Below are 27,101 nucleotides of genomic sequence, written 5' to 3' on the forward strand. Positions count from 1 at the left end.
GAGAGTCTCTACACCAGACATCTGACATGTGAAGAACACGTGTCAGAAGATGCAACATTAGCCGGGAAGGGTAGTTTAAAAAGACCAAGCCAGCGGCAGGGCAAAGGCTTTGCTATGCACTGGAGCTAAAATAAAGATGTCCCTGTTAGTTTCTGTTGTGCTTGGAATAGATTGGAAAATCTTAGATTGTGGTTATGAAGCACCTTCCAGATGCTCTAGAACGTTTATTCCAGGGGAAAACCTTCTTTCCCCATTCCCAGTCCTCCGGCTAAGCTGTTTACTTAGCGCCCTGCAAGAACAAACAGATGAGAACATGACTGGCTCTTAAAAGGCACTTCTCCCTCCACTCCTTTCTTATTTCTCACAAGCACCTGGCATTTTCTAAATAGCTAACCTGACCTCTTTGGTTTAATAAAAGGCTCTCGCTGCATAATCTGATAATGGCATTGTGTAAGAGGCTTGAATGTGCACACTCTAACCTCCCCGTGCGTCTCTCACTGCCAGACACACACAATGAGAAATCAAACAATGTGGTTTGCAAGATCAGGCGAGGGAGGGCATGAAGGGAAGAGCGGGTGCTGGGCTCTCGTGCCCCTTTCGTACATGATCAGGGTAATGCCAATCACCACTTTGGGGTCAGGAAGGAATTGTCCTCCAGGCCAGATCGGCTGGGGTTCCTGCAAGCTTTCCTCTGGGGGCATAGAGCAGCAGTCACTGGGGGCGGGGCGGGAGGAGGTGGCTGTCAATTCCCTGCATTGTGTGGGGGGTTGGACTAGATGACCCTTAGTGGTCCCTTCCAGCTCCATTTCTAAGAAATGTGTTTCCTCCTCCTTTCTTGGACTGCTGGTTCCGAATGGTGCCCCTTTTTCATGAGCGCTATACAAGTGTGATGGAGGGCAACCAAACAGGTTTGGAAGACAAGGGGATATGAATGGCCTCCAGCTGAGACCCTGGGGAACAGCTGCCAGTCAGAGTAGAAAACACTGACGTTGATAGGCCAAGGGGCTGACTCAGCAAAAGGCAAACTACGTGTGTTTATTTGAGGAAAGGTTGAAGGGAATGGAGAAGGGGAGGATCTGGTTGTGTTCTTCAAATACCAGAATGGTTGTCATTCCTCACATATTCTTTGCTGCTCCTTGAGGACAAGATTAGACTTAATGGGCTGAAGTTACAGGAGGGCGTATTTTGGCTGTGCATGAGAAGAAACTTCCTAAGAGTCGGTTCAGTTGAGTAGCCGTGTTGGACTGCAGTAGAAGAGCAAGGCGAGCCCAGTAGCACCTTAGAGACCAACGAGATTTCCAGGGTGTGAGCTTTCGAGAGTCGAAGCTCGAAAATCTCGAAAGCTCACATTCTGGACATCTCGTTGGTCTCTAAGGTGCTACTGGACTCAAAGTTTGCCTAACAGTAAGAGGAGTTTGACAGCAGATTCAAGGGCTGGGGGCTTGGGGGGGGCACTTACTGAAAATCTTCAAGCAGAGGCTGAGCAGCCAGTACTTGAGGATGCTCTAACCATGGGCTTCCTGTATTAAGCAGGGGGTTGGACTAGATGATCTCTAAGACCCTTCCCAACCCTAGGATTCGGTGATCAAAAACTACACGGTGCTCCTGCAGCCAAGACAGCCCTGGAACACATCTCCGGTGTCAGGGTTTCATTTCCAAAAGGAAAATTCATCTGAGCATGTGCAAATGACAGAAAGCAACTTTGCACAGAAAGGAGGAGATTATTGCGGAAGACAGCAGTTAACCCTATAAAAGTTCTTCCTATAATCCCTTCTGCCACTCCTACCCCCATAGCAGGCCAGCAAGGTTGCCAATTTCCTTGAGTCACAGCAAGTTGATTTGAGAAAGGTCATCAGTAGCCAGCCATGTTGGTCCGTGGAAAAATTCCCAGAATGAAAATCACATAATGCCTCTTTACTAGAACCAAATACACTGATTGTCTGGTGGGTGTGATATCGAAAACACACACACGCTCCTTCCCAGGACAGCCTTTGGGTTTTATAGAAAAGGATGTTTTTTAAAGAAAATATGTAAGACACCCAACGAAGCTTGAATTGAGACACATTTGCAGAGAACCTGGAATTTTACTTTGAAGACGGGCAGCTCACCTGAGACAGAAGAAATGGGAGTTGGATTTGTAGACATGCTTACCTGCAGGTTACAGAGGAAAGGTGTGTACGGAGAGAGAGCTGAAGTAGCTTGGAACATAAAAACGTGCAGGGGCGCTCGTTTGTCCACCTGGAAGATTCAGACGAAGACGGACTGGAAACGGCAGCTTTGGCTCCAAGATCTCCCCTGTTCATTTCTTTCAGTGACTCCATTAGTGTGCCGATGATCCCGCTGGGGCTAAAGGAGACGAAGGAACTGGATCTAGCGGGACCATTAAAGGTAAGAGCCTTCTGCTGAATGGAGTGTGGGACGATGCGCCCTTCTGACAAGAGGCACGGCGGAGGTAGTCACACAAGTCTTCACAGAATTTCTTGTCATGCCCAGATACTGTTTTGCACATGGAGGTGCATTCACAGGTGCGTAGGGATTGCATAAAGTTCACGGGAACCAAGTTTTGTTTTTCACTGTGGTTTTCTGCCAGTTTCGAGGTTACACGCATGACCCACTACTGCCCACTTGCTTTTTCTTTGCCAGCCCTCTGACTGCCTAGAAATCCAGTGGGTTTGATCCTGCCTGGTATATTAGTGGAACGATGGTGCTTTTCTCTAGCGCACACAACCTTCCCTGGTGCAAGAGGCGCAGAGGGCCTCTGGTATGAGGCGGTGCTGTGTGTCATCTGGAAGTGTCTCTTGCTCCTAGCAGGATGGGCACATAAGACCCATCTCCCTATATTGTGCAAAATCTCCTTTGTTGAACTTGATTTATTTGTGTACTTGTTAACTTATTATCTGAAACATTTATACCCTGGCTGGACTTTAGTGAAGCACATTCAGTGTAGTAAATTAAAAGCACAGTTTTAAAACAGTGTTTTAAAATATACTAATAATTAAGTGTGCTTATATACCACCCTTCTGGACAGATTAGTGCCACACTCAGAGCGGTGAATGAAGTCAGTGTCATTATTATCCCCACAATACGGATTGGGAGCTGGGTTGAGAGGGGTGGCTTACCTAAAGCCACCTGCTGAACTCACAGCAGGAATGGGAGTCGAACCAGCAGAGGGCTGATTCACAGCCCAGCCACTTAACCTCTAAGCTACAGCAGACACAAGTAAAGACTCCTAGGCCAGGAGGAATGCCAAAGCACTGTTAGGTTTACCATCTCTGGCTGTTTCCCTGGACCAGTTGGCAGCCTTACGTTGCAAGTCCTTTGCTTCCCCTGTGGTAAATGAGGCTTTGCTAACAAGCCACCCGCTGTCCCTATGAATGCAAGGGTATGTGTTAGCAAGAATCCAATACAGAGCAGAAAAAATACTGAAACAAAACATAATCAATTCTAGGACTGACATTAGACAACATAAAGCAAACATAAAGCACCGGTAGTACATAGGAGTACATATTTAAAACAACTGATAATATGTAAGGCAACATAATGGTGTAGTCTACAGTCCCTAATTCATTAGCAAAGCATCTGAGACCCCCTCCCTCCCCCCTCCTCATTTCTGCACTCCTAGGAGATGATTGGGGACCACTATGGTGAGGATGGCGCTTTATACGAGGCAGAGATCAAAGAGTTTGTGGAGTTGCGGCAGGTGAGTGAACTTTTTTCCTTCGAAGGAAACGGAAGTGCTCAGAAAGTTGGTTCTTCCTTGCACTGATGGAACACGCTGGCATGTTTCCACAAGTCCCTCCACACCATGCATGCATTTGTATCTCCTCTTCCCTCCCTCATAGCTTAAGCATGCATCATACAAATGCTGCCTAGCATTGTTATAAATATTAATGATTAAAAATAATATTGGTAATAACAACGCTGTTTCAGAGAGGCAGCTGTGTTCGTCTGTTGCAGAAAAAAATAAATGGGAATTTTGCGGCACCTTAAAAACTTGTGAATTTTTATTTCACTGGAAGGGGGCATGGACTTTGAGCCTACTTTGTTGGATGCATGGAGTGGATTCTTACTAGGGTTGGGGCTGCAAAAGCTTCCCCCCCCCTCTACAGCAGCAGGCTGGGGGGGGGCGCATTTCTGCATACACCCACTCTTGCTCTGCTGCTCTCCTCCTCCCATTTTTCTCCACCATCCATGCACGAAAGTGGGACGGAGATCATGCCACGGTGAGGGGGGGGGCACTGTGGCCCAGAATCCCCTGCCCATTTTCAGCTGAGACACCATGGGAAGAAGGCTGGAACTAAGCTCTGCTTGTGTCACCACCCCACCTTTACAGACCTTCACGGCGCTTTTCCTTGCCCAAGCCCAATTTCTGCAGCCACCGTCTATGCCCAGGAAGCATACCAAGGAGGAGGCATTTTGACTAGGGTTGCCAGCCTCCAGGTGGTGGCTGGAGATCTCCCGGAATTACAACTGATCTCCTGGCCACAGAGATCAGTTCCCCTGGAGAAAATAGCTGCTTTGGAGGGTGGACTCTATGGCATTATGTCCTGTTGAGGTCTCTCCCCTCCCCAAACCCTGCTGTCTCCCCAAATCTCCAGGAATTTCCCAATCTGGAGCTGGCAAGCTTAATTTTTGACTGTGTGGCTCTTTCTCATCCATGTCTGAATGCTCTCTCTCTGTCTCTTGCCTTCCTCGGCCCCCTCTTTCTCTCTCCAAACAGGCCATGCGGACTCCCAGCCGAAACGAGGCAGGCCTGGAGCTGCTGAGAGAATATTACAGTCAACTTTACTTTCTCGACAACCGTTTCTTCCCACCCAATAAGAACCTGGGCGTGTTCTTCCACTGGTTAGTCGGCTGCCTTATTCTCACTACGAGATGGAGCGTATCTATTTCTCTGGATGGAAACAAGACCTATCCGGGCTTCCAAAGACAGCTTTGCCGACACTTTGGTTTGCTAAGAATGCATCCCAAACCCTGCACCGGAAAATCCAGTCTGTGCATGTTGCATGCAGAAGGGTCCCGTTAAAAATGGTTCTTGTGTAGCAGGCTAGAGAATCTCTACAACAGCCAGGCAGAGTAGACCAGACAGACAGAGCCAATCGGTCTAACTCAGAAAACGACACGAGCCCCACCCAGCAGTGGCGCTTCTTCCAGTGCAAGATGCTTTGTTCTGATGTAGGAGGTTTGGAGGAAAATGCTGCTACTAGTGGAACTTGTATGTGGGTTCGTAGGTGCCTCTGGATTGTTGCAGAAAATCCATGCTGCTACGTCGCTAGAGATTTTTGCACTGCCTGAGCGAATGTTCCCGTCCCCTCCCAAACCCCACAGTCACTTCCTGGTGATAGCTGAGTTTCAGGTGGGTAGCCTTGTTGGTCTGCAGTAGAACGGCAACGTTTGAGTCCACCTTAAAGACCGACCAGATTCCCAGCATATAATCTTGGAGTCTCGAAAGCTTATACCCTGGAAATCTTATTGTTCTTTAATGCCTTACTGGACTGGAATCTTGCATGTGATAGCCCTGCGGCTGCCCCTCCCCGGGCATTGTTTTTCATTGAGGTGCAGAAATAGAACCCGGGACCATCAGTCAGCTCTTTCTCCCTGACACAGGCGTTCAACACATGCTCCTCTCCCTCCTTAGAAAGAATCAAGCGTGACGACATTTTTTTAAAAACATGCAAGATGAGGTCAGTGCTGCTGTATTTATCAAAGAGCCAAGCTGCAAGGGACGAATTACACGAGGATGCACACGTGAAGGGAATCGCAATGTTAGCCGGGAAGCTGAGTTTTAAAAGAGATCGGAGGGCTTTGTCAATTTCCCCTCTCTACAGAGCCAGGGAGATGCTGCTCAGAAGGTTAATTTCCTCTTTGCCTCCTAGAAGGGGAGGTGAAACTGACAGAGCCTTCCAGAGGCAAAGAGGAAATTAACAAACCCTCTGAGCAGGGATCTCCCTGGCTCTGTAGTGAGGGGAAATTGACAAAGCCTTCCGATCTCTTTTAAAAATCAGCATCCCGGCTAACACTGCGACTCCCTTCACGTGCTCCTCCTTGTGTAATTCGTCTCTTGTAGCTTGGCTCTTATTCTCTCTCATTGTGAAGTATATCGGCAGTTTCATTTTGACAGCTGAGAGAGTTAACATCTGTTTCCCACCCACCCCATATCTTCTCTGCATGAAGAAAGGAGGGGACTGACTTAAAATTTTGCTATACTTTGTGTGACGCTCTCGACAGGTACGACTCGCTAACTGGAGTTCCTTCGCACCAGCGAGCGCTGGCCTTTGAGAAGGGGAGCGTTCTCTTCAATATCGGAGCGCTGCACACTCAGATTGGAGCACGCCAGGATCGTACCACCTTGCAAGGGGTCGACTGCGCCATTGAGGCATTCCAGAAGGCATCTGGTAAGTCAGTCAAGCGAGACAAATGCAACGTTGTTATAGGTGTATATACAACCTGCATTCGGTCTCATCGATTTAGTCTTAAGAATCAGCTTCGGTGACTTCTGTCTCCCAAACACAGCAGCAATGGATGGGATGAAGAAAGTGGATTGAGAGAATTTTTTTCCTCCTTTTATCCCCACCCCCCCCAAATATATTTTTACTTCATTTATATTCCTTCTTTCTCTCCAGTGAGGACCCAAAGCAGCTTACATCATTCTCCTCTCCTCCATTTTATCCTCGCAATAACCCTGTGAGGTAGGCTAGGCTGAGTCTGTGACTGGCACAACGTCACCCCACGAGCTTCCGTGGCAGAGAGGGGATTTGAACTCGAGCCTCCCAGATCCTAATCCAACACTCTAACCACGACACCAAACTGGCTCTTGGCATCTCCTAATAAAATAGATGTGTGGCAGACTCAAGAAATTTCTTCTTCACACAATGCACCATTAACTTGTGGGACTCACTGCCAAAGGATATGATGATGGCAACTTAGGGTTGCCAACTCCAGGTTGGGAAATTCCTGGAGACCTGGGGCAGAGTTTTGGGAGGGGCAGAGTTTGAGAAGGGGAAAGACCTCAGTGGGGTATAATGCCACAGATCCCACCCTCCGAATTATCCATTTCTTCCAGGAGAACTAGTTTGTGTGGTCTGGAGATTAGTTGTAATTCTGGGAGATCTCTCTACCCCACCTGGAGGTTGGTAACCCTTTGGCCATTAGTGTCAGTGTCTCTAAAAGGGAATTATACGAATGTATGTAGGAGAGAGTCAGTAATGGCTGTTAGCCATTTTTGCTCAATAGAATTGTCATGTTCAGCGGCAGCGTAGCTTTGAATAGCAGATGCTGTAGGAGAAATAACGAGAGTGAAATACCTTTGCTTGCGGGCTTCCTGGAAATTCTTGATTGATCACTGCTAGAAACCAGAATCCTGGGTCACACGGGCCTTTGATGTGACCCAGCAGGGTTCTTTTATTACAAAGGGGGGCAGCCCTGTTTGTTACGGCAAAATAAAACCCAAATCTAGCGGCACCTTAAAGAATAACAAAAATTTCAGTATGTGCTTTTGTGAGTCACATCTGATTTCCTCTCTTTTTATGCCCTTGTTTTGACCAATCTTTAGTTAGTTCTGATTGGAGAGAACTGTGCATGTAGTTGGACCTTTAGGCAGATCAAAGATAAACCATAGATAGGAAGGGAAGCGTGCGGGTGAAGCAGAGGTTGAGTGAAAACAGGGTTTGGGCAGAGCTCACAGAACCCACGTTCTCTCTTGCATGTTCTTGTGGACGTGCTTTATTGGTTCCTGTCTGTTTGAGGAATTACAGTTAGTAACCGTTACATCCATTTAAAAACATAAATGAGTATCATACTCAAAATACTTGTGCTTGCTCAAAGAGATCGGGGCAGCCCATATGGGTTTCCATGACTTGTAAGTTTGGAATAATGCTTCCAGCTGGGTTCAGATGCCGTTACCAAAGATCATGCAATCTATGTAACAAGGGTTACAGCCCTTTCTGGTTCCATGCGGGGTAGAGACGGGGCAACGCTCTCTCAGCTGTGGCCCCAACATTGTGGAACTGTTTGCCTAAGATCAGCCAAAGCGCCTAACCTGCAGGGACGTTCTTCTGCAGGGAGGAGCATCCTCAATTAGCCTGCCTGTAGAGAAATGCCTGCTGCTCGCCTGACATTTAGTAAGGAGGCCGTGCAGTGGTCAGCTGCACAAAGCTTTGTGGTGTTAAAGGAGTGGGTTTGGCTTCTGCATGCACAAGGTCACAGGTTCGGTCCCTGGCAGGACGAGTCAGGAGGTGACGGGGAAGACCTCCACCTAAGACCCTGGAGAGCTGTTGCCAGTCTGAACTTTCTGCTCAGAAAATACAGACCTTGATGGACCAAAGGGTCTGATGCAATATAAGGCAGCATCGTGAGAATCCATGTGATGTTCAAGGCATGGAGAAAGAGGGGTGCCATCTTCTTGTCCGGACACCCATGGGTGTTAGACCAGAGCTGGGGGCCCAACTCCTGGGAGTACTTAGCAGACGGGTTGCTCCATCCCCGTAGGCCTGTCTCATCCCGTCTCTCTTGCAGGAGCCTTTAACTACCTGAAGGAGAACTTCTCCAACGCCCCCAGCCTGGACATGAGCACGGCCTCCTTGAACATGCTCGTGCGGCTGATGATCGCCCAAGTGCAGGAGTGCGTCTTTGAGAAGGTCCTTCTGCTCCCAGCCCAGAGCGACTTCCTCACCTGCCTGCAGCTCGCGCAGGAAGCAGCGAGGGTAACGAGGTCCATGCGCAGGCGGAGGGGCGGGAGGTGGAAGCGGAGCCGTGGCCTTTGGGGCCGGACCGCCGGCCGCTCCTGCTCATTCGCAGCCCTTTTCTCTCCTCCGTTCCCCCAGGTGGACGAGGTTTACTCTTTGGTGTATCAGACCATGGCTCAGCCCCACGTGAAGGACTACGTCCCGTTCTCGTGGACCACCATGGTGCTTGTCAAGTCGGAGCACTTCAAGGCCCTCTCGCACTACTACGCCGCCATTGCCCTTTGCGACTGCCCGCGTGAGTACCCTGGCACTCCGACATGCAAGCGGGGCTCCGGCTTTGGGGGCAAGGACCGGCTTTGCATTCAGTCTCCAGTAGCAGGGCCCGGTCCTTGGCAAGCCACTGAAGGTCTTAGCAGATGGTTCTGGGCTGGATGGGCTTAGCGGTCAGTATAACGCAGCTTCATACGTCCACTCCCAAGGACACCTGACTCCACCGCATCCACCTAACGGACACCTACATTATTTATTTGTTATATTTAAAGCCAGCCTCCCCAGTTCGCCTCCCCAAGCCAGAAGCCACTGCCCAATGGCTCCCGTGCTAAATTAACAACAACAACAACATTTGATTTATATACTGCCCTTCAGGACAACTTAACACCCACTCAGAGCAGTTTACAAAGTGTGTTATTATTATCCCCACAACAAAACACCCTGTGAGGTGGGTGAGGCTGAGAGAGCTCTGAGAGAGCTGTGACTGGCCCAGCTGGCTTCCAGCGGAGGAGTGGGGAATCAAACCTGGCTCTCCCGATTAGAGTCCTGCTGCTCTTTACTTCATTTATAACCCACCTTTCTCCCCAATGGGGGACCAAAGTGGCTTATAACACGTTCCCTTCCTCGATTTTACCCTCATAAAAACCCTATGAGGTAGGTTTGGCTGAGTGGGTGTGACTGGCTCAAGGTCACACAGAGAACTTCCATGGCAGAGTGGAGATTCGAACCTGGGTCTCCCAGATCCTACGGAGACACTCTTAACCACTGCACCATGCAAGCTCTAAAACAGGAAAAGAAGTGGAAGATGGATTATTCGGGCCAGATTCACATCCAGTTGGGCTCGGCTGCTCTTCCCGTCCTGAACAGAAGCGCTCCAACTCTCCCTCGGCCCTGTGATCTCTGGCTGGTGACCAAGGCCAGGGCTTCCTCCCCCTCTTTTCTGCAGCTTCACGGCAGCTGGGACCAAGTCCAGTGAGGCCGCGTCCAAGCCGCAGCTCAGAGGCCCGCTGAAGAGTGGGCAGGTGCCGCCTTCCCCGCTCTCTGGTTTTAATCCTTTTTTTTTTTAATGACCTATGCCTGGTAGTTTAAAGAAAGTAAAATCCTCCCATTAGTTACATTTGTGGTGCCGATTATTATTTTTAGATTTGCTGTGTGATCCTACACTTTCTTCAAAGGGGGGGGGGATGATTATTATTTACTTCATTTTAGTCCCACTTTTCTACTCATTGGGGACCCAGAGCGGCTTTCATTTCTATTTTATCCTTACAACAACCCTGTGAGGTAGTATGTGACTGGCCCAAGGTCACCGAGTGAGGTTCCAAGGCAGAGTGGGGATTTGAACCTGGGCCTCACTGATTCTAGTCTGACACTCTAACCATTAAATTATCCTGTATCTCACTGGTTAGCCACTGTTGTCTTGTAAGGGGTCCCGGGAAGGCAGATGAGGAGTGTAGAACTACCTGCCCCAAGAAGGCTTAGCTGGCTTCAAAGGTAGAGAGTGTAGACAAACTAATGGGGGCAGATGAGGTCAATCAACACCTATTAGCCAGGAGTGCTAAATGGAACGTCCTTGTTCCGAGGCATTCCTCCTTAGAAGGAATACCGGTGATCTCGTTCCATCTCAGAAGCATGTGGCTGGCTGCTGTAAAAAGCGGGACTTATTTGGACTAATTCAGCATGGAGCTTTTTATATTCTTGTGTTCCAGATGCACATTACATCGGTTCTATGCCAGCTGCATTGACTCCTGGTAGAATTCCGGATCAGGTTTACGGTTTTGGTCTCAACCTTTAAGGCCCTTCGTGGACTGGGACCAACATACCTGCGGGAACATCTCTCACCCTATGTTGCCCAGACAATGCTTCAGTCAGCTGCTGGTGATCCCTGGCTCCATGGAGATTCGTCTTGCCTCGACCAGGGCTTTTTCAGCCAGGGCACTCACTGGTGGAACTCTCTTCTCTTTAAAGACCCGGATTCGGCGGGACCTATTGTCGTTCCGCTGGACTTGTAAGGCAGAGATGTTCCACCAGGCCTATGGGGGTTGAGGCGAGCGATTTCTCCAACTGGCCTCCCACCAGTGGGGGGTGGGGGGATGTGCCCTCCCACTTTGTCATCAGGCGGATGGCTTCCCTGACCCACGAGCCCTGATATTTAGAATATGAGGATGTGCAGTGTGCACTGCATTGACGTTAAATACGATTGTATCTGCTGCAATTGTTTTTATTCGTATGTATACTATTACGTTGTGCTCTGCTCTGAGCCCACTTGTGGGGAGAGCAGATTATAAATATAATAAATAAAATAAATTAGGGTGCAAAGCAGGGTCTGAGTATGTAATGTTTCCAAACCGGTTCAGAAATCCAGTTATAGGGTCTGTGTAAGCCTCTTTCTCTGCACTTACAAGGAAGGGAAGCAGATAAATGAAAGAGCTACGGGTGAGAATAGGATTGCAGGAACTAGGAACTTGCGGGAGACGAGCAGAGAGCTGCACAGCATTAAAACTCATGTCCAACAGACTGTTAGTCCATTCAGGGCTGTTGAAGCAGATTGTTTCACTGGTGGTGTACAGCACATTTTTTAGCATATGCGCATTCTTACACAGTGGAGTTCTGCCCTCCCCGCACTCCGTACCACTGCTGTGCTTGGCAGGCAATTGTTTACATAGTTAAATCATAGCAGTTGGTCTCAAATAAATGTCATGGTTATTTTAAAAAAAACAATCCCTCTATTTGGTGTTCGTTTAAGTAGTCCTTAGGGACATTAACAGCTGCTGATCTGTTTTAGATTTGCAGGGTTTTCCTGCCTGTGGAGTTTTGTAAAAGCCCAGCGCAAACCCATTTGTCAAGCATTTGAGCCACTGGCTGGTAAAATGAACAAACAGATCCGGTAATTAGCCTCCATTTGATTGAATGCAGTCGGTTTGACAGTCAGACACATCTGCTGCAAAATTTGTAACAGCCTATAATGAAAACTGAGTTTCAAGAGTCTGAATTCCACACCAAATGTGCGATTCTGTGGGAAACCTTGATTTCACGCAGTATTGCCGCGTGCGTGGCCACTTGGTCGCTGCAGCGTCAGGAGGAAAATTGCACGTGTGAAAGTAACGCCACAGAGCTTGCTTCCAGCTTGCTCCATGTTCCTTTACTCTCACACCATGCATTTCCGTTTAGGCAGTTCTCAAGTGATGGACGTGCTTGTAGAAATTGTTACCAAAGCTGCAGTCCTTCCTGTCACACTCAGGTTGCAACCTCAGTGAAGTGGGTGAGATGTAACACGTACATTACTGACGGCAGGATAGCATCTTTACAGGGCTTTGCGTCATTGGAGGTTTTAAAGCAGAGGCTAGATGGCCATTTGACAGCAATGCTGATTCTGTGAGCCTGGGCAGATCATGAGAGGGAGGGCAGGAAGGGCTACACCAGTGCTTAGTTCTTGTGGCCCCTTATTACATGCTTAGAGTAATGCCAATTGCCACCTTGGGGTCAAGGAGCAATTTTCCCCAGACTATTTTGGCTGGGGATCCTGATGGTGTTTTGCCATCTTCTGGGCATGGAGCAGGGGGCACTGGATGCGTGTGTGTGGGGGGGGGGTAGTTGTGAATTTCCTGCATTGTGCAGGGGGGTTGGACTAGATGACCCCGGAGACCCTCCTAATGCCATTGACTTTAATGGTCTTGGGCCCAAACTACAAGTGAGAGCAGCCATGGATCCACCTGTGGCCAGCAACGCCATTCTAAAAGCAGTTGCAATTCTGTAAAAATTGCCACAGGGTCCCAATCTGTGTGCGGTGTAGCAGCCCCGTGAGCTCTTGTTTGCCCACCCCGGCCTTTCCACGTGCCAAAGCAGCTCCCCAATTGCCGTTTCAGCACCTGAAAAGGCCGGGGGTGGGGTGGGGAGGAAGAGCTCCTGGAGCTGCTACGCCACATACACGATCTGGATCGAGGCCCTGCAGCAATTTTTAAAGAATTGCAATTGCTTTTAAAATGGTGTTAGTGGTCAGGGATGGATCCCTGGCCGTTGTCGCTTGTAGCTTGGCCCTCAGAAGGGTGCAACACTGTTTAGGATCTCTGTGAAGGCTCTCTCGTTCCCCTGAAAATACCTGCCCTGGGACAGAGAGGACACAGGCTCTCTCCGCTGTGTTTGGCCACCGTCCATCCCGTCCCCTAAGCAAGCATTTACTTGACGTGTTTTTCTGCAGCTGCGTCTGATGTGGATCTCGCAGACCATGAAAAGGCCTTCCTCCAGTTCCACGTCAGCGTGCCAGAGGGGCCAGCCCTTTGCCAGCTCTTGCAGGACCGGGAAGAGCGAAGGAAACTGGGTACGTGCTATACTGCACTGGAAAGCCCAATCGGCACCTTGGGGTCAGGAGGCCATTTTCCCCAGGCCAGTTCGGCTAGGGATTCTGACAGCGTTTCGCCATCTTTGGGGCATGGAGCAGGGGTCACTGGGGTGCGGTGGGGGGAAGTAGTTGTGAATTTCCTGCATTGTGCAGGGGGTTGGACTAGATGACCCTGGAGATCCCTTCCAACCCTATGATTCTATGACCAGGTAAGCAATGTAGAAAGACCTCCACCTGAGACCCCGGAGAGCTGCTGCCGGTCAGAGTAGACAGTCCTAGACCGAATTGATTCGGTATAAGGCCGCTTCGTACGTTCCTATATTGAACACACGAAGCGGCCTTCTGCCAGATCAGACCCCTGGTCCGTCTAGCTCCGTATTGCCTGCTCTGACTGGCAGTCGTTCCCCAGGTGTTAGACAGAGCAAGGTCTTTGCTGACTCTTCTTCATAAGATCCCCTAGAACAGGAAGGGCTCTGAATTGAACTGGAGACCACCTGCACGCCACGCCGATGCCCTTCCATCAAGGCGCAGCCCTTCCTTTCCCTTTGGTTCCATGGTTTCTCTCTCGCATCTCTCGGCAGGAAAGGCACACCTCAAGAAGGCCATCATGAGGCACGAGGAAGCCATGCGGCTCCACAGCCTGTGCAAGATCCTGAGGAAGATGGACATTCTCCAAGAGGTGCTGTGCTTCGCCCACAAGCGCTCGCTCAGCAAGTATGCGGAGATTGATCACGAGGAGGACTTCTTCGAAACTGTGGATGCTCCGGACATCCACCGTAAGTGAGCAGGGGGCAAAGTCCGGGCTGGCCGGCGCTGGTCTGAGTAAGCCAGTTCTGATTCCCCAGCAAGGCCGCTTAGTGGTGTGTGAGTGTGTGTCTGTGAGGGAGTGCTTCTCTCTTGCAGCTTGCTAAGGCAAGCCCTGCGCAGTAGCTTGTCACAAAATTAAGAGATTGGGATCTCCTACCCAATGTACAGCTTCACAGCCTTTATAATTGGTTGCAGTCTGGGGCCAGAGATACCATCCTTTTATAAGAGTGAGAATTCTGCAGCGAGCCACGCTGAACTCTGGGGACTGAACACAGATTAGGCATGAGAGCCAGTTTAGTGTAGTGATTAAGAGCGGCAGGACTCTAATCTGGATAGCCAGGTTTGATTCCCCACTCTTCCGCTTGAAGCCAGCTGGGTGATCTGGGGTCAATCACAGCTTCTCAGAGCTCTCTCAGCCCCACCCACCTCACAGGGTGATTGTTGTGGGGATAGTAATAACACACTTTGTAAAACGCTCTGAGTGCATGTTAAGTTGTCCTGAAGGGCAGTGTATAAATCGAATGTTGTTTTTATGTTTGACTGATGCATGCTGCTGACATGAATGTTGCTGTTGGTAGTGGTGGTGGTGGTGGTTGTTAGAATCCCTCCCTTTGGCCACTTGAGGCTTCACAGTTTCAAGTACATCTTTGCAGACTTAAGAACTAAAATCTTTTTTTTCATAAAGGAAAAAGAGGGCCGCTTTGCTGAAGTACGTGTTCAGGTGACCCGTGCATAGAAACACAATTTCCTTTTTACTCACCTGAGCTACCAGGCATAGAAAGCAACATCTGCCTATTCCAGTTGTGTGGCAATTTTAACATTGTATCCCACCCCCACCCTATTCTTCTTTTAGCCAAAACGCATCAGAGACCAGAAATCAAATCCCCCAACTTCTCCAAGGTGAAGGTCGTGGACATCTTCCACAGACTGGTACGTACAAAGATGCAGGGTGAGGCCACATCCAGCAAAGGATACAAATATTCAAGATTTCAGAAGGCTGTTGAATTTGGCTTGAATTGCCACACCCGCACTGAGCAGATAAACTGTGGCAATTGCTGGGTTGCACTGGTGCTTCGTTGGTGGCATGATTCGGTCCAGTTCCCTCCTCCCAGCACTCTGCTGTCTTCTTTTCTAGTTCTAAAATTATGCATGGAGGTTCCTGTCCCAAAATGCTAGAACTCGTCATGTGCCCAGTGAAACTGAGGGGCAGCTTATTGAGGGCACAAAAAAGCAAGTCCTTCTTTACCCAGCCTTTAACTGCTTTGTGCAACTCCCTGCCACAGGGTGTTGCAATGGCTCCTAGCTTAGGTGACTTTAAGAGGGTCAGACAAACGCATAGCGGAGAGCTTCTCTCGATGGACACAAGAGTAAATTATTATTATTATTATTTATTAAATTTATAGTCCGCCCTCCCCGTGGATGGGCTCAGGGCGGATTACAATATATAGATAAAAACACATTGATAAAACTGTACATTAAATAATGATAAAAGCCAGATTTAACAGCATAAAAACAAACTCTGCACTATGTAGAACCTCCAGGCTCAGAAGCAGTATACCTTTGAATATCAGTTAGCGAGAGCTGCCTCCTTCATTTGGTGCTTGTGGCTGGCCACTGTTAACCCTTGGACAAAGGGTTTTAAACCCAGGAAATTAGGTATGAATAAGATAGGCATGCACCAGAGGGCAGGGGAGGGTTTAAGAGAGTCTAGCTGGCAGTTATTTATATGTGGGGGTGGCATCTAACACATGGTCCATCAGTTGGCACAGTGCCCCTCAACTCTCTATGTACAAACAAACCCTGCACTATGTAGAACCTCTAGGCTCAGAGGCAGTGTATCTTTGAATACCAGTTAGGGAGGGCTGCCTCCTTCATTCGGTGCTTGTGGCTGGCCTTGGACAAAGGGTTTTAAACCCAGGAAATTAGGTATGAATAAGGCATGCACCAGAACTGGAGGGCAGAAGAGAGTTTAAGAGAGTCTAGCTGGCAGTTATTTGTATGTGGTGGGGGAAGCACCTAACACATGGTCCATCAGTTGGCACAGTGCCCCTCAACTCTCTCTGTCCGCTTCTGCCTGGGCTGGCGGATCTGGGGTTCAACTGCAAAAATCTCCCATAAGTAGCATTTCCTGGCAGGAGACAGATAAGCAGACGACGGTGGGGCCGTGAGCTTGTTGATTTGCCCAGTGAGATTTTTATTTCTGTATCGGGAATGATCCTGGTGCTCATTCTTAGGGCCAAGCTACAAGTGACAAATGACACTTGAACGGCAAGTGGATTGAGTGGAGGGCAAGTGAACAGGGAGAAATACACTTGCCGTTCACGTGTCATTTGTCACGTGTAGCTTGGCCCTTAGAACCTGGTAGACTTGCCTGTTAACTGGATGTTGACTGAATGGCTCAGACAGCTGCTCCCAATTCCCAGCCCCAGAGGTACTTCCCTTAACTGTTCAGGAGTCTCAAGGAACCTTTGCATGTTTTTGCTGTTAACCCAAGTATAAAGGATAGTTTTGGGGGGTAGCTGTGTTGGTCTGCAGTAGGACAGCAGGATTATAGTCCAGTGGCAACTTGGAGACCAGCAAGATTTTCAGGGGGTAAGCTTTTGAGAGTCAGAGCTCCTTCGGACAAGACTAAAGGGTTTCTGTTCTATCTAGCCCATTCTAGTCCGCCAACACTTTTGTTAAAACAAAACCTTCTCAGTTTTAGATGTCCCACAAGGCTTGGATTTGTTTTCACTGCAACTTAATTGGCAAGTCCTCCCTCTGTTCCCTGAAATTGTACGCTCTGCTCTCTCCAGGGCCCGCTGTCTGTTTTCTCTGCTAAGAACAAGTGGCACCCCCCACGGACGGTTCACCTGGTCCGAGGAGAGAAGGGCTTTGGGTTCACCCTCCGAGGGGATTCTCCAGTCCTCATTGCAGGAGTTGTAGCCGGAGGCTGTGCAGCGGTGAGTTGTGGATCTTGGCCTTGTGAAAATGGTGGGTCTTGTTCTAAAGCCTGTGGTGGCAGTGAGTTCAAACGGCCACCTGCTTCTTCCCTGCTAAGAAACCCCAGTGCCTCTTTCATCTTACGAGAACAATTTCTACTCAGCTAATTTGTTTCTTTTTGGACTATCCTAACTACAGATGGTTGTGATCTTCTGTGTAACTGCTGGATCCATTTTTGCTTCGAAGCAAAGACAAACAGATCAATGAAACCAGGGAATAAGGGCTGGGTAGCTGAAAAATGGATTGGCAACCAATTCATGGCAGAAAAAAGAAAGCTAATTCTTTGCATTCGTAATAAAACAACTTAATGAAAAATTGCTTCCTGATAAATTATAAGCCATCTTGAGCTTGCATCAATGTAGGCAAAGGACATTCTGCAAATTTATTTAAATTTGGCTGATAAATAGAGGCCTACTGGATCAGCCCAAAGGCCCGCCAAGTCCAGTGTCCTGTTTTCCACAGCGATCAACTAGATGCCTCTTTAAGCAGGCTGGAAGGCCCAGGCCTTCCACATCATAGTAACTGTAAAACAGATACACTGTCCCTGAGCATGGAAGTTCTATTTAGCCAGTTTGGCTCATAGTCATTGATGGCCCTCTCAAATATATGTAAGCCTTTGAAAGCCATTAAAAGGGGCTAACCCTACCTCTTTTAAAAAGTAACTCAGCGGATAGTTCTTTAACCCGTCAGCAAAGGATGTAAAAGAAATCTTTCTGCTGTATGTTCCCCTTGTTTCCTTTGGCTGCAGAGTTGCTTGTAGCCTTTGTATCCCACGCAGCCCCAGCCCCAGAAGTCTTCCCCCAGCCTCGGAGTGGGGATGTCTGGGGCTCCCTGGGCCGTGACATGACTCGGTTCTGCTCGGTGGTTTTTCAGGAAGCCGGCCTGAAAGAGGGCGACTACATCGTCTCCATCGGCGACAAGGATTGCAAGTGGTCCAGACATGCCGAAGTGGTGCAGTTGTTGAAGGTCATTGGGGAAGAGGGAGTGGACATCAGCGTGGTCACGCCGCAGCCGTCCGATGGGCAGAGCACAGTAAGTCCGCTTGGGGTGGTGGATGAGGCCCCTTTGGGGGGGCAAAGAGAACTTCAGGGCCAGCGGAGAGGAGTTTGCATTTAGGAGGCACGCAGCCTTGGTGGTCTGGAGCATCCCTTTTTCCCCACGGCTTGAGCCCGCTAGATCTCATCTTGCCCTCTGGTGTGGCAGGAAAAAAAGCCTCTGCCCCCTTTCATGTGGCAGCCCTTCAGCAAGAGTGTCTCTAACACAAGACACCTCGGGGTGCGTTTGTCAAGTGCAGGGAGACGCAATGTTAGCCGGGAAGCGTAGTTTTAAAAGATAGAGCCGGTGGAGATTGCTGCTCAGAGAGTTAATTAATTTCATCTTCGCCTCCCAAAGGCTCTGTCAATTTCACCTCTCCAGTCTCAAACTGGATGGGATGGCAACCAGAGGGCAGCGAGGGATGGAAATCGGCTGGAGCTGCCTTCCAGAGCTAGGCTTGGATCTGGAGAGGTTCTAATGGGCTGAAGTTTCCATTCTAGTATTTCCCAGTCCCTTGACACAGCTCCAGTGTATAGCAAAGCCTTTGCCCTGCCGCCAGCTCTGTCTTTTAAAACTATCCTTCCCTGCGAACATTGCATCTCCCGACACGTGTTCTTCACATGTCAAATGTCTTGTGTAGAGAGGCTCCTAGTTGAGGCAGGCCACTGTGCCCCCCCCCCTTGGCCTTCTCTTCTTCAAGTTAAACACACACACTCCCTTCAGCCTTCCCTCAAAGGGCTTGTTTTCCAGTTCCCCCAACTTACTTCACTGCCTTCCTCTGAACCTTTCTGATTTGTCTACATTTTCACCCTTTGGCTGCCGTTCCAAGGGAAGGCCATTTTTACTTGGGATGAAAGATTTCACGAAAAGAGACACCACAGGGCCGCTCACCAAGAGGAAGAGGCTTTGTAGCAGCCAGAATGGCACGGCTGGCCTTACGTGATCCTCAGCTCGTACTGCAAGGGACCTCGCAGTATTGCTTTTGCCCTCTGCAGAGTCTCCTGTCTCGCTTCTCTGGCTCTTCTCACACTGCTTTTCTGTCTCTTTTCTGGAAGGCGGACAAGAAGCTGTCGGCAATGTCTTCGGGGGCTGGCGGTCTGGTGAAAAGCAATAAGGAGAACCGGCGGAAGAGCCTCCTGCCCGGCAAGGGGGCCGGCACGCTCCTGGCGTGGGGCAGGAGGGGCAAGCGTGGCACGTTCGGCCTCCCCTTCTCCACCGTCGGGGACAATGAATTGGCCTGCTGAGCAGCCTGGCTGCCCGGGCAGGAGGTGGGCGCCCCCGCAAGGGCAAACACCCAAGTCTCGGCCATGGTGGAGCCTGCTCTCATCAAGGACAGGGGGCCACAAAACTGGAAGCCCGGAGGTCTTTGGGAAAGTGCCTGGACTGCCAGAAACCGAGTCTAAGCATGCAAACTCCCATTGCTGACTTGAGTGTCTAAATTCCAGATGCTGCAGAGGAATTACAGGGGAGAACCCTGCTGCCTGGCCACATCTGGCCTGGAACTGCTGGAAACGGGATGCTTGCTTAGAAAGACCTTTGTGCCGATCTCACAGGGCTCTTTAAATGAATGAGGGCTATCGACCCCAACGGGTTAAAACCTGTTCTTTTCAACGTTCTGATTTTTCCCTCTGCCAAAACTGCCTCTTTGCCACGGCTGCCAGGCAAGAGGGGGGCAGCGTGGCACAAAGCGCCACGGCCATTTGGGGCTGGGTTGGCCGGAGGATCCTGTGTTGGCAAAACAAGCGCGTGCTGCCTTCTCGGAAGTCCTGCGTTCAGTTTTGGGCCACGCCTTTTGAGAAGGGAGGTGAGAGGATTCCAGCCTGTTGAAAGCCAGGAGGGCTATTAAAAGGGTCTAGGAGGTGGGCTCTGGCCAGCTGGAGTCGGCATGGTCTGTCTAGAGTAAAGGAAAAAAGGGGGAAGGTCAGGCAAGCCGCTTCCAGCATCCCTATACAGTGAGGAGGGAGACGGGCAAGCGCGGCTCAGCAAGGAGCGGCTGTTGTGGAGTGATCCGCTGTACACGGCTGTGGACAGAATCCCCCTTGAATAAAGTGGGCGTTACTGCTGAGTAAGACTGCAGTGTAAGACGCTGAGAAGCGTATTAGGAAGCTGCCAGTCCAAACCTCACCCTGGCATGAAATTTTGAGGTAGCCTTAGGCAAGCCACCCTTTCAGCCCCACCTCCCCCCCCCCCACACACACACCCATGTGCAGTGAGGGAGGTAGCACTGATCCATCTTGCGGAGTCTCTACCAGAATTGTCACAAGGGAATGGAAGTGAAGCACTCTGAACATGCGAAAGTGTAATATCCATGCCAAGTACAATCAGTTCTTCTAAGCAGCAACACGCTAGTGCGGGGCGGGGGGCGAAACTGGGCCTCCCAGACAGCAATACAACCTAACCTTAAGTTGCAGGGCTTCCGAAAGCTGCCCAAGAACGTTTTGGGATCTCCTTCTCTAGAAGCGTTCAGGGAAAGGTTGGAGACGTGTCAACTGTGGAGGACGTTCAGAGGCGAGACCCTGCCTTTGAGCAAAGGGAGAAACCGGTGAAAGCTGGCATTCTAGCCCCTGTGCAAAGCTGCAGTTGTTTCATGGAGGCCGGATTCCCAAGGTCGCCGCCTATCAGTGGTGGTAAGAAGGGGTTGTCAAGCTGTGCTGTGGAATTTCAATCCCTGGGGCTACTCGGGGCAAAGTTCCAAGCAGTTAAAACTGGTTTACGTTTATGGTGGGGAGAGGTGCTTGCCGAGCACGTGCCTGGAAATCAGGAGGGAAAAATGCCCAGAATTCTGGCACGGAAGAGTGGAGTTGCTCATTTCTTCAAATCACTAGGCCAGGGGGCATCAAAGATCAGCAGAAACCCAGGCGAGACCCAGCGGCAGGCTCCCAGGTTGCGCACAATGCTAAGGGAGAGGGGAGCGTCTAGGTTTTCATACAAAGGGGGGTGTGCAGGTGGAAGGAGCTGCACCCTTTCCTTTTTATCTCAACCTACCTTCAAGGAGCTCTGAGTAGCCTATGTGGTTCTCCCTTTCTCTGTCTAATCCTCAGAACAACCTTGTGAGGTAGACAAAGCTGAAAGAGAGTGACCCGGTCCAAATAAGTTTCATGGGGATTCGAACCTGGATCTTCCACGTCCTGGTCTGCCGCCCTCTTGCCAGTGCCTCGTGCTGTCTTATGCCCACAGGTGTCGCTTGCCTTTCAGTCACTTATGCCCCCGAGAGTTTTTTGGCCAATGGGTCCCATTTCAGGAAGACACAGAAGGGGAAGCATACTGTGAGAAAGGAAGGGGGGCTCTCCTTCTTGGGAGGTGTTTAAGCAGAGGCTAGATGGCCACCTGTCAACAATGCTGATTCTGTGAGCCTGGGCCGATCACGAGAGGTAAGGCAGGAAGGGTCACATCAGTGCTTAGTTCTCATTGTGGCCCCTTCTTACATGCCCAGGGTAAGGCCGATCGCCACTTAGGGGTCAGGAAGCAATTTTCCCCAGGCCAGTTCTGCTAGGGATCCTGATGGTGTTTTGCCATCTTCTGGGCATGGAGCAGGGGTCGCTGGGGGTGTGAGGGGGGGAGGTAGTTGCGAATTTCCTGCATTGTGCAGGGGGATGGACTAGATGACCCTGGAGGTCCCTCCCAGCCCCATGAGCATGTGATTCTGAACAGGGGGAGAATTAGGGCCAAGCTACAAGTGACGAATGACACTTGAACAGCAAGTGGATTGAGTGGAGCGCAAGTGGACAGGGAGAAATACACTTGGTGTTCAAGTGTCATTCGTCACTTGTAGCTTGGCCCTTAGTGTGCACACAACCTGCTGCCGTGTGCCTTTTTGTCACTCCGTTTTTATACACGATGGGGCAGAACTAGAAAAGGCCTGTTGTCTTCCCGTCTAAAGCAACCTCCCCAACTGGCCCTTGTTTTGATGGGGGCATCAGCTCGGGCTGGAACGAAGACCCTGTTTTTTTGCAGAATGGGCTGAAGCTTTGACCAGGGCACAAATGTTGCATTCTCGTGGAGGTTTGGAGGGGCTCAGCCGCACATCCGTTCTGCAGCTTCCAGCAATCCGTGTGCTTGGAAACATGAGCAAGTTGCGTTCTGGCTCCAAGCCTTGTCAGAAAGGGGGCTTTTAGCCTCCTCGGTGTTTGCTGGTACCTGCGTGGAGCATTCCCCATCTCCAGCAGCTGAGGACAGCGGCAGGACTTTGCAATGTGCACAACGATGCCTGTTGATTTGTTGTGCTCTTATCCCTGTGCCACATTATTTCTCTTTCCTTGAGGTTTCATGTGGTTTTTTCAGTAGAGTCGTTACACTAGGCTGGGGAAAATTCCATATTGGTCAAAGGCAGTGCAATTAGCATCATTTAAACAGGTGGTTATAATAGAAACTCCATAGGATATCATTGCCAATTTTTCTGCTTTCCCATACTCTCCCCGTTATGTTTCCAGGGCCTGGTTTGTTGACTTTATGTTCTTTTATTTTTGCTGTTCATGCAGAATAGAATATACTGAATCGCCGTTTCTGTGGGTGGCCTTTCCGCTACTGTCTTGTAATCAACACCATTTTTCATCTCACCAGCAACTTCTGGGCAGTGCTGTGACAGCTACTGCAATTGCGATTTGCTTTTGTTACCAAAAAAAAAAAATGTTTTATTGGCACAGTTGCACCACTGAGCAGTCGCATAATTGCTCATCGTGTGGTTTAGGAGGAGACCATTTGACTCTGGGAGGCGGGGAGAGCTTGGAGTGGAATTAGCTGGAATTTGGGCACAGCCTCATTGGAAGGGGGGTGGGGAAGGAGTTGCAGAAATTGCTTCCTGGGAACTGAATGTAGGGCGAGTGGACTTTCTGCTTAATGGCAGAATGGGGGTAGTACAATATCCACTTAGGGCCAAGCTACAAGTGACAAATGACACTTGAATGGCAAGTGTATTTCTCCCTGTTCACTTGCCCTCCACTCAATCCACTTGCCAGGCAAGTGTCTTTCGTCATGTGTAGCTTGGCCCTTAGCAGTCCATCAAGGTCCGTATCGACTGCTCTGAGTGGCAGCAGCTCTCCGGTTGAGGTCCTTCGCATCATGTAGTGGGTTGAACTTGCCAGGGGTTGAACTCGGGACCTTCCGTGTGCCAAGCAGAGGCTGGACCACTGAGCCGTGGTTCCTACCACCAAAGTGGTAATTCCGCATGCAGCAGAAAAGAGAAATGGAACTATCTTTCTATGCACTTAAGTCATAGGATGGACCCCCTTTCCCGAGTGTCTAGGAGGCCGAGTTTTTTTCCCTCCCTGCACTGAAGCAAGCTGATAATTTAAATAGCAAATCAGATCTTAATGGAAATCTTCAGCCGAGGCTTTTGGGGCTGAGCCACACAGAGGCTGCTGGAGGCTGTTTAATCTTTCACACGTGCATTTTGATCTCATGCAACCAAGCTTGTACCACTCCCTGAAGGGGCTGTGGCCATGTCTGACTTTTTGAGTAGAAAAGGTTTCTTGGGGGCAGTTCTCTTTCCAGGTAGGATGATGGAATTGCAAGTTTTTAAAATTTTATCCAAAAACGTTTTTGCATCCCAGTTGAGTTGCCACCATTTGAACGGGGCCCTTGGACTTGTGCCTTTAAGAGCAGCCAGAAAGGCAGAGATTGGCAGGTGGGAGCTTGAGCCAAGTGGAGAGGTGGAGTGTAAATATTTTAATTATTTAAAAAATCAGCATCAGATCAAGCAGCTGCTTAATAGCACAGCTCTTGTGAGGGCACTGCTGTAGCATAGGAATTAAGTGGTTTGGCTGCGAATCAGCGCTCTGCTGGTTCAAATCCCGCTACTGCCATGAGCTCAGCAGGGTGGCCTTGGGTGAGCCGCTCCTCTCAGCCCATCTCCACAGTAGGATTGTGAGGATAGCAACACAGGGTTTGTTCAGTGCTGTTATGAGAGCTGCTGTAGCATAGTGGTTGGGCTGTGAATCAGCACTCTGCTAGTTCAAATCCTACTACTGCCATAAGCTAAGCATGTGGTCTTGGGTCAGCCCCTCCTCTCAGCCCAGTTCCTCAGCTGTATTGTGGGTATAATGTTGATACCGATTTCGTTCACTGCACTAATCTGTCCAGAAGAGCAGTATATAAGCACACTGCTGTTATTAATATTATTAATAATTAAAAAACCTGGTAACTCTCTATATGAAGCAGAAAAGCACCTTGGCACCTAAGGCAGAACCTTAAGACACATTGCTGTTAATGGCAGGAAGGGCCACAGGCCAGTGGTAGCACATCTGCAGGCATTCAGTCTCCGTTGCCTCCAGTTGGGATCCCATTTCTTGCTCACTGAGGAAATCTCTCCTTGTGGGTGGGTCTCCGGTCCACAGCTGCTTAGAAGGGAACAGATGTTCTTATAATCGGATAGTAGAGCCAGGAATGACCTTGGAGAACCACCAGGCAAAGCAGACAATAGCAGGGGAACCGAGCAACGGTCAGCTCATGCGAGCATGAAGACGTTAGGCTTCGAGCACCACTTGCAGGTGTGAAGTTTGTTTAGTTGATCGTAATGTTTCCTCCCCTACAGCCCCCAATCCCTGGATATTCTATCAATGCACTCAACCCTCGAGATTATCATTTCGGTTGACTTCCAATAACTCCATCTTTGATGAATCCACGCTCAGCTAAACTAGAAGGACTACCCTAGTTTAGGGATTGGGGGTTCCGCTTTGCAGCTCCTTAAAATCAGCAAAGCACCTCCAGCTTTCTGGTTCACCCGATCACAGGGCACAATTTGGGTCATGTCATAGAATAGCATCCTTCGTGTAAAAGGAGTACTAGTGACGCTTGTCTAAATTGATGATTAGGTAATTCATCACAGATGCCAGGCTATAAGAATGCTCTTTAAAACATGCATACAATACTAAGGAAATTTATTAAGGCCTGGCCTGCAAACGCAGAAGTGGCTACAGATCCATTATGAGGTGGTGAAATGGGCAGTATCTAGGCTTCCTAGCTGCCGACCAGTGGTGGGCAATCTCACAGGGGTTTGCCCCATTGCCTGCGGATCACAGGCACTTGGTGGGAGGTGGCAAAATCCCTGGCGATTGCTTGCCACTGGCAGGCCACCCAGGAAAGCGCACACTGGGCGCACTCCCAGTGGGGCGCGATGACATCACTTCCGGAAGTGACATCATCGTGCCAGCTGCAGGTATGCTTCCGCGCTTCACTGGGGCCAATTTTGGCCCCAAACAGGCTGAATTTGTCCTGCACAAAGCATGGGAGCGTGCCAATGGCTGGCAGGATCACCACTTCCCAGAAGTGATGACATCACTTCCCAGATGACATCACTTCCCAGAAGTGATGCCAGGAGCACACGTGTGCTTTGTGCAAGAGGGAACAGAAGAATCCACAAGGTAAGTGCCAGGTCCACCCCCCCCCCCCACGCACACACCATCAGGAGGGTATAGGGACTTGGCAACCTGGGCTGCACCATATCAAATTGCGGGTGAAGGAGTTATAATTTTTGACCTTTATGAAAACAGACAGGTATTAACATTCCTTGCGCTTCATAAAACATGGGTCTACAGAAGCTTCTGCTGCAATAAATGTGTTGGTCATTAAGGTGGTGATTCCAGGTGGGCAGTCGTGTTAGGCTGTAGTAGAAGAGCAAGATTGGGGCCCAGTACCACCTTAAAGACCAACTAGTGTACCTGGAGCAGACCCACAGGAAGGCTTCTTCAGAACTGCTCTGCTGGCTTCAGCTTTTCACTTGGGGGAAGGAGGGTGCCCCCCACCCTTGCATTCAAAAGAATGCATACAACACCTTGGTCCCAGTTGCAAGCAAAGCAGGGATCTCTTTTCCCACCTCATTTAACTGCCTCTGCAGACTAGATCCGGATTGCAGAAATGGGAGACGTCAGGGGCTTCCCCCCCACACACACACACACTTTTAAGCTTGTCTTGTTATTTTTCAGCAGTTGGGGAAGAAACTGCACCGCTTTTGCCCACGCAGAGGTTTTGGTTCAAGGCCATTAAGGGGGCTTCTCGCCCTACGAAGAGCAAGTTATTTTGGGATCCTCTGGACAGAGCTGTGCGTGTGATGGGTCAGAGCGTGTCTTTTTTGTTGACTTGCTCATCCCTGGCAATTGTCATGTTTTATGTGCACTCCCGTGTTAATTTTATGATTAAAATTGTAGGTTCTGTCCCCACTTTGAAGTCAACATGTGCGCGCGGGGGTGGGGGGGTTGTCTCCTCATGTTGTATCTTTTTGGAAACCAAGAGCAGTAGCTGTGATTTCTCCCCCCCCCCCCCCATTTTGCCTGTAGAGTGTATTTGACTCAACCTTGCAGCTTCCTTTTGATGTCTCGGAGCCATGATGTAGCAATAAAGAGTGCCTCTGAACATGTGCAGAGTGTTGTGTTTTGTCCTCCCCGCTAACCAGGAAGGGCCACGTAGCTGGACGTTTAAAGGAATGGAATGGACAAGAGGGTAGTATAGGAGAAAGAAAATGATGGCTCTGAAGGGGCTGCAACTGTCCCAGGAAAGCGGCATGCAGCTTTTGTCCAAGAGAGTCCTTGGCCAGGGACTGGGCATGTGGTTTGCATTCAAACAGCTCAGTTCCTGCCTCTCCGCCTTAGCCCCATGCGTTTGGCTTTTTCACACAGGGATTTTTCGTCAGCTCTGACTTCATACTGTTTCCTGATTTCTGCACGCATTTTTGTGTCTTTAGTTTTTACTTCAATTTCCCCCGTTTTTAAGACCGCTTCTAGCAGGAAGTGCTGTCAAGTCATAGCTAATTTATGGCGACCCCTGCTGGGGTTTTCAAGACGAGCCGAACAGAGATGGTTTGCCATTCCCTGCCTCTGCATAGCCGCCCTCGTCTTCCTTGGTGGTCTCCCATCCAATTACTAACGCAAGACCCACCCTGCTTAGCTTCCAAGATCTGATGAGGTCAGGCTAACCAGGTTAGGACAAAACCACTTTTAGCCTGATCTTTTTTCGAAGCTGATTTTGAGTCACCTTTTCCTTTGCAAGTAACATTT

At 49.6% G+C, this 27,101-nt stretch overlaps 1 protein-coding gene across 1 annotated transcript in view; it reads left to right on the plus strand.

Annotated features, from left to right (window-relative positions):
- RHPN1 (rhophilin Rho GTPase binding protein 1) overlaps nt 1-20,266 on the plus strand; it is a 49,629-nt gene extending 29,363 nt beyond the window's left edge. Inside the window, exons 5-16 of the mRNA XM_054985097.1 lie at nt 2,313-2,388; nt 3,623-3,700; nt 4,721-4,845; nt 6,229-6,395; nt 8,515-8,702; nt 8,823-8,979; nt 13,150-13,269; nt 13,872-14,066; nt 14,951-15,027; nt 16,893-17,039; nt 17,953-18,111; nt 19,170-20,266. Coding sequence (XP_054841072.1) covers nt 2,313-2,388; nt 3,623-3,700; nt 4,721-4,845; nt 6,229-6,395; nt 8,515-8,702; nt 8,823-8,979; nt 13,150-13,269; nt 13,872-14,066; nt 14,951-15,027; nt 16,893-17,039; nt 17,953-18,111; nt 19,170-19,358 — 1,678 coding nt within the window. The 3' untranslated portion in view covers nt 19,359-20,266. The remainder of the gene's footprint in view (nt 1-2,312; nt 2,389-3,622; nt 3,701-4,720; nt 4,846-6,228; nt 6,396-8,514; nt 8,703-8,822; nt 8,980-13,149; nt 13,270-13,871; nt 14,067-14,950; nt 15,028-16,892; nt 17,040-17,952; nt 18,112-19,169) is intronic.
- The last annotated feature ends 6,835 nt before the right edge of the window (nt 20,267-27,101 follow it).

The sequence above is a fragment of the Eublepharis macularius genome, chromosome 7 (genome assembly GCF_028583425.1).
Source record: "Eublepharis macularius isolate TG4126 chromosome 7, MPM_Emac_v1.0, whole genome shotgun sequence".
Lineage (NCBI taxonomy): Eukaryota > Metazoa > Chordata > Lepidosauria > Squamata > Eublepharidae > Eublepharis > Eublepharis macularius.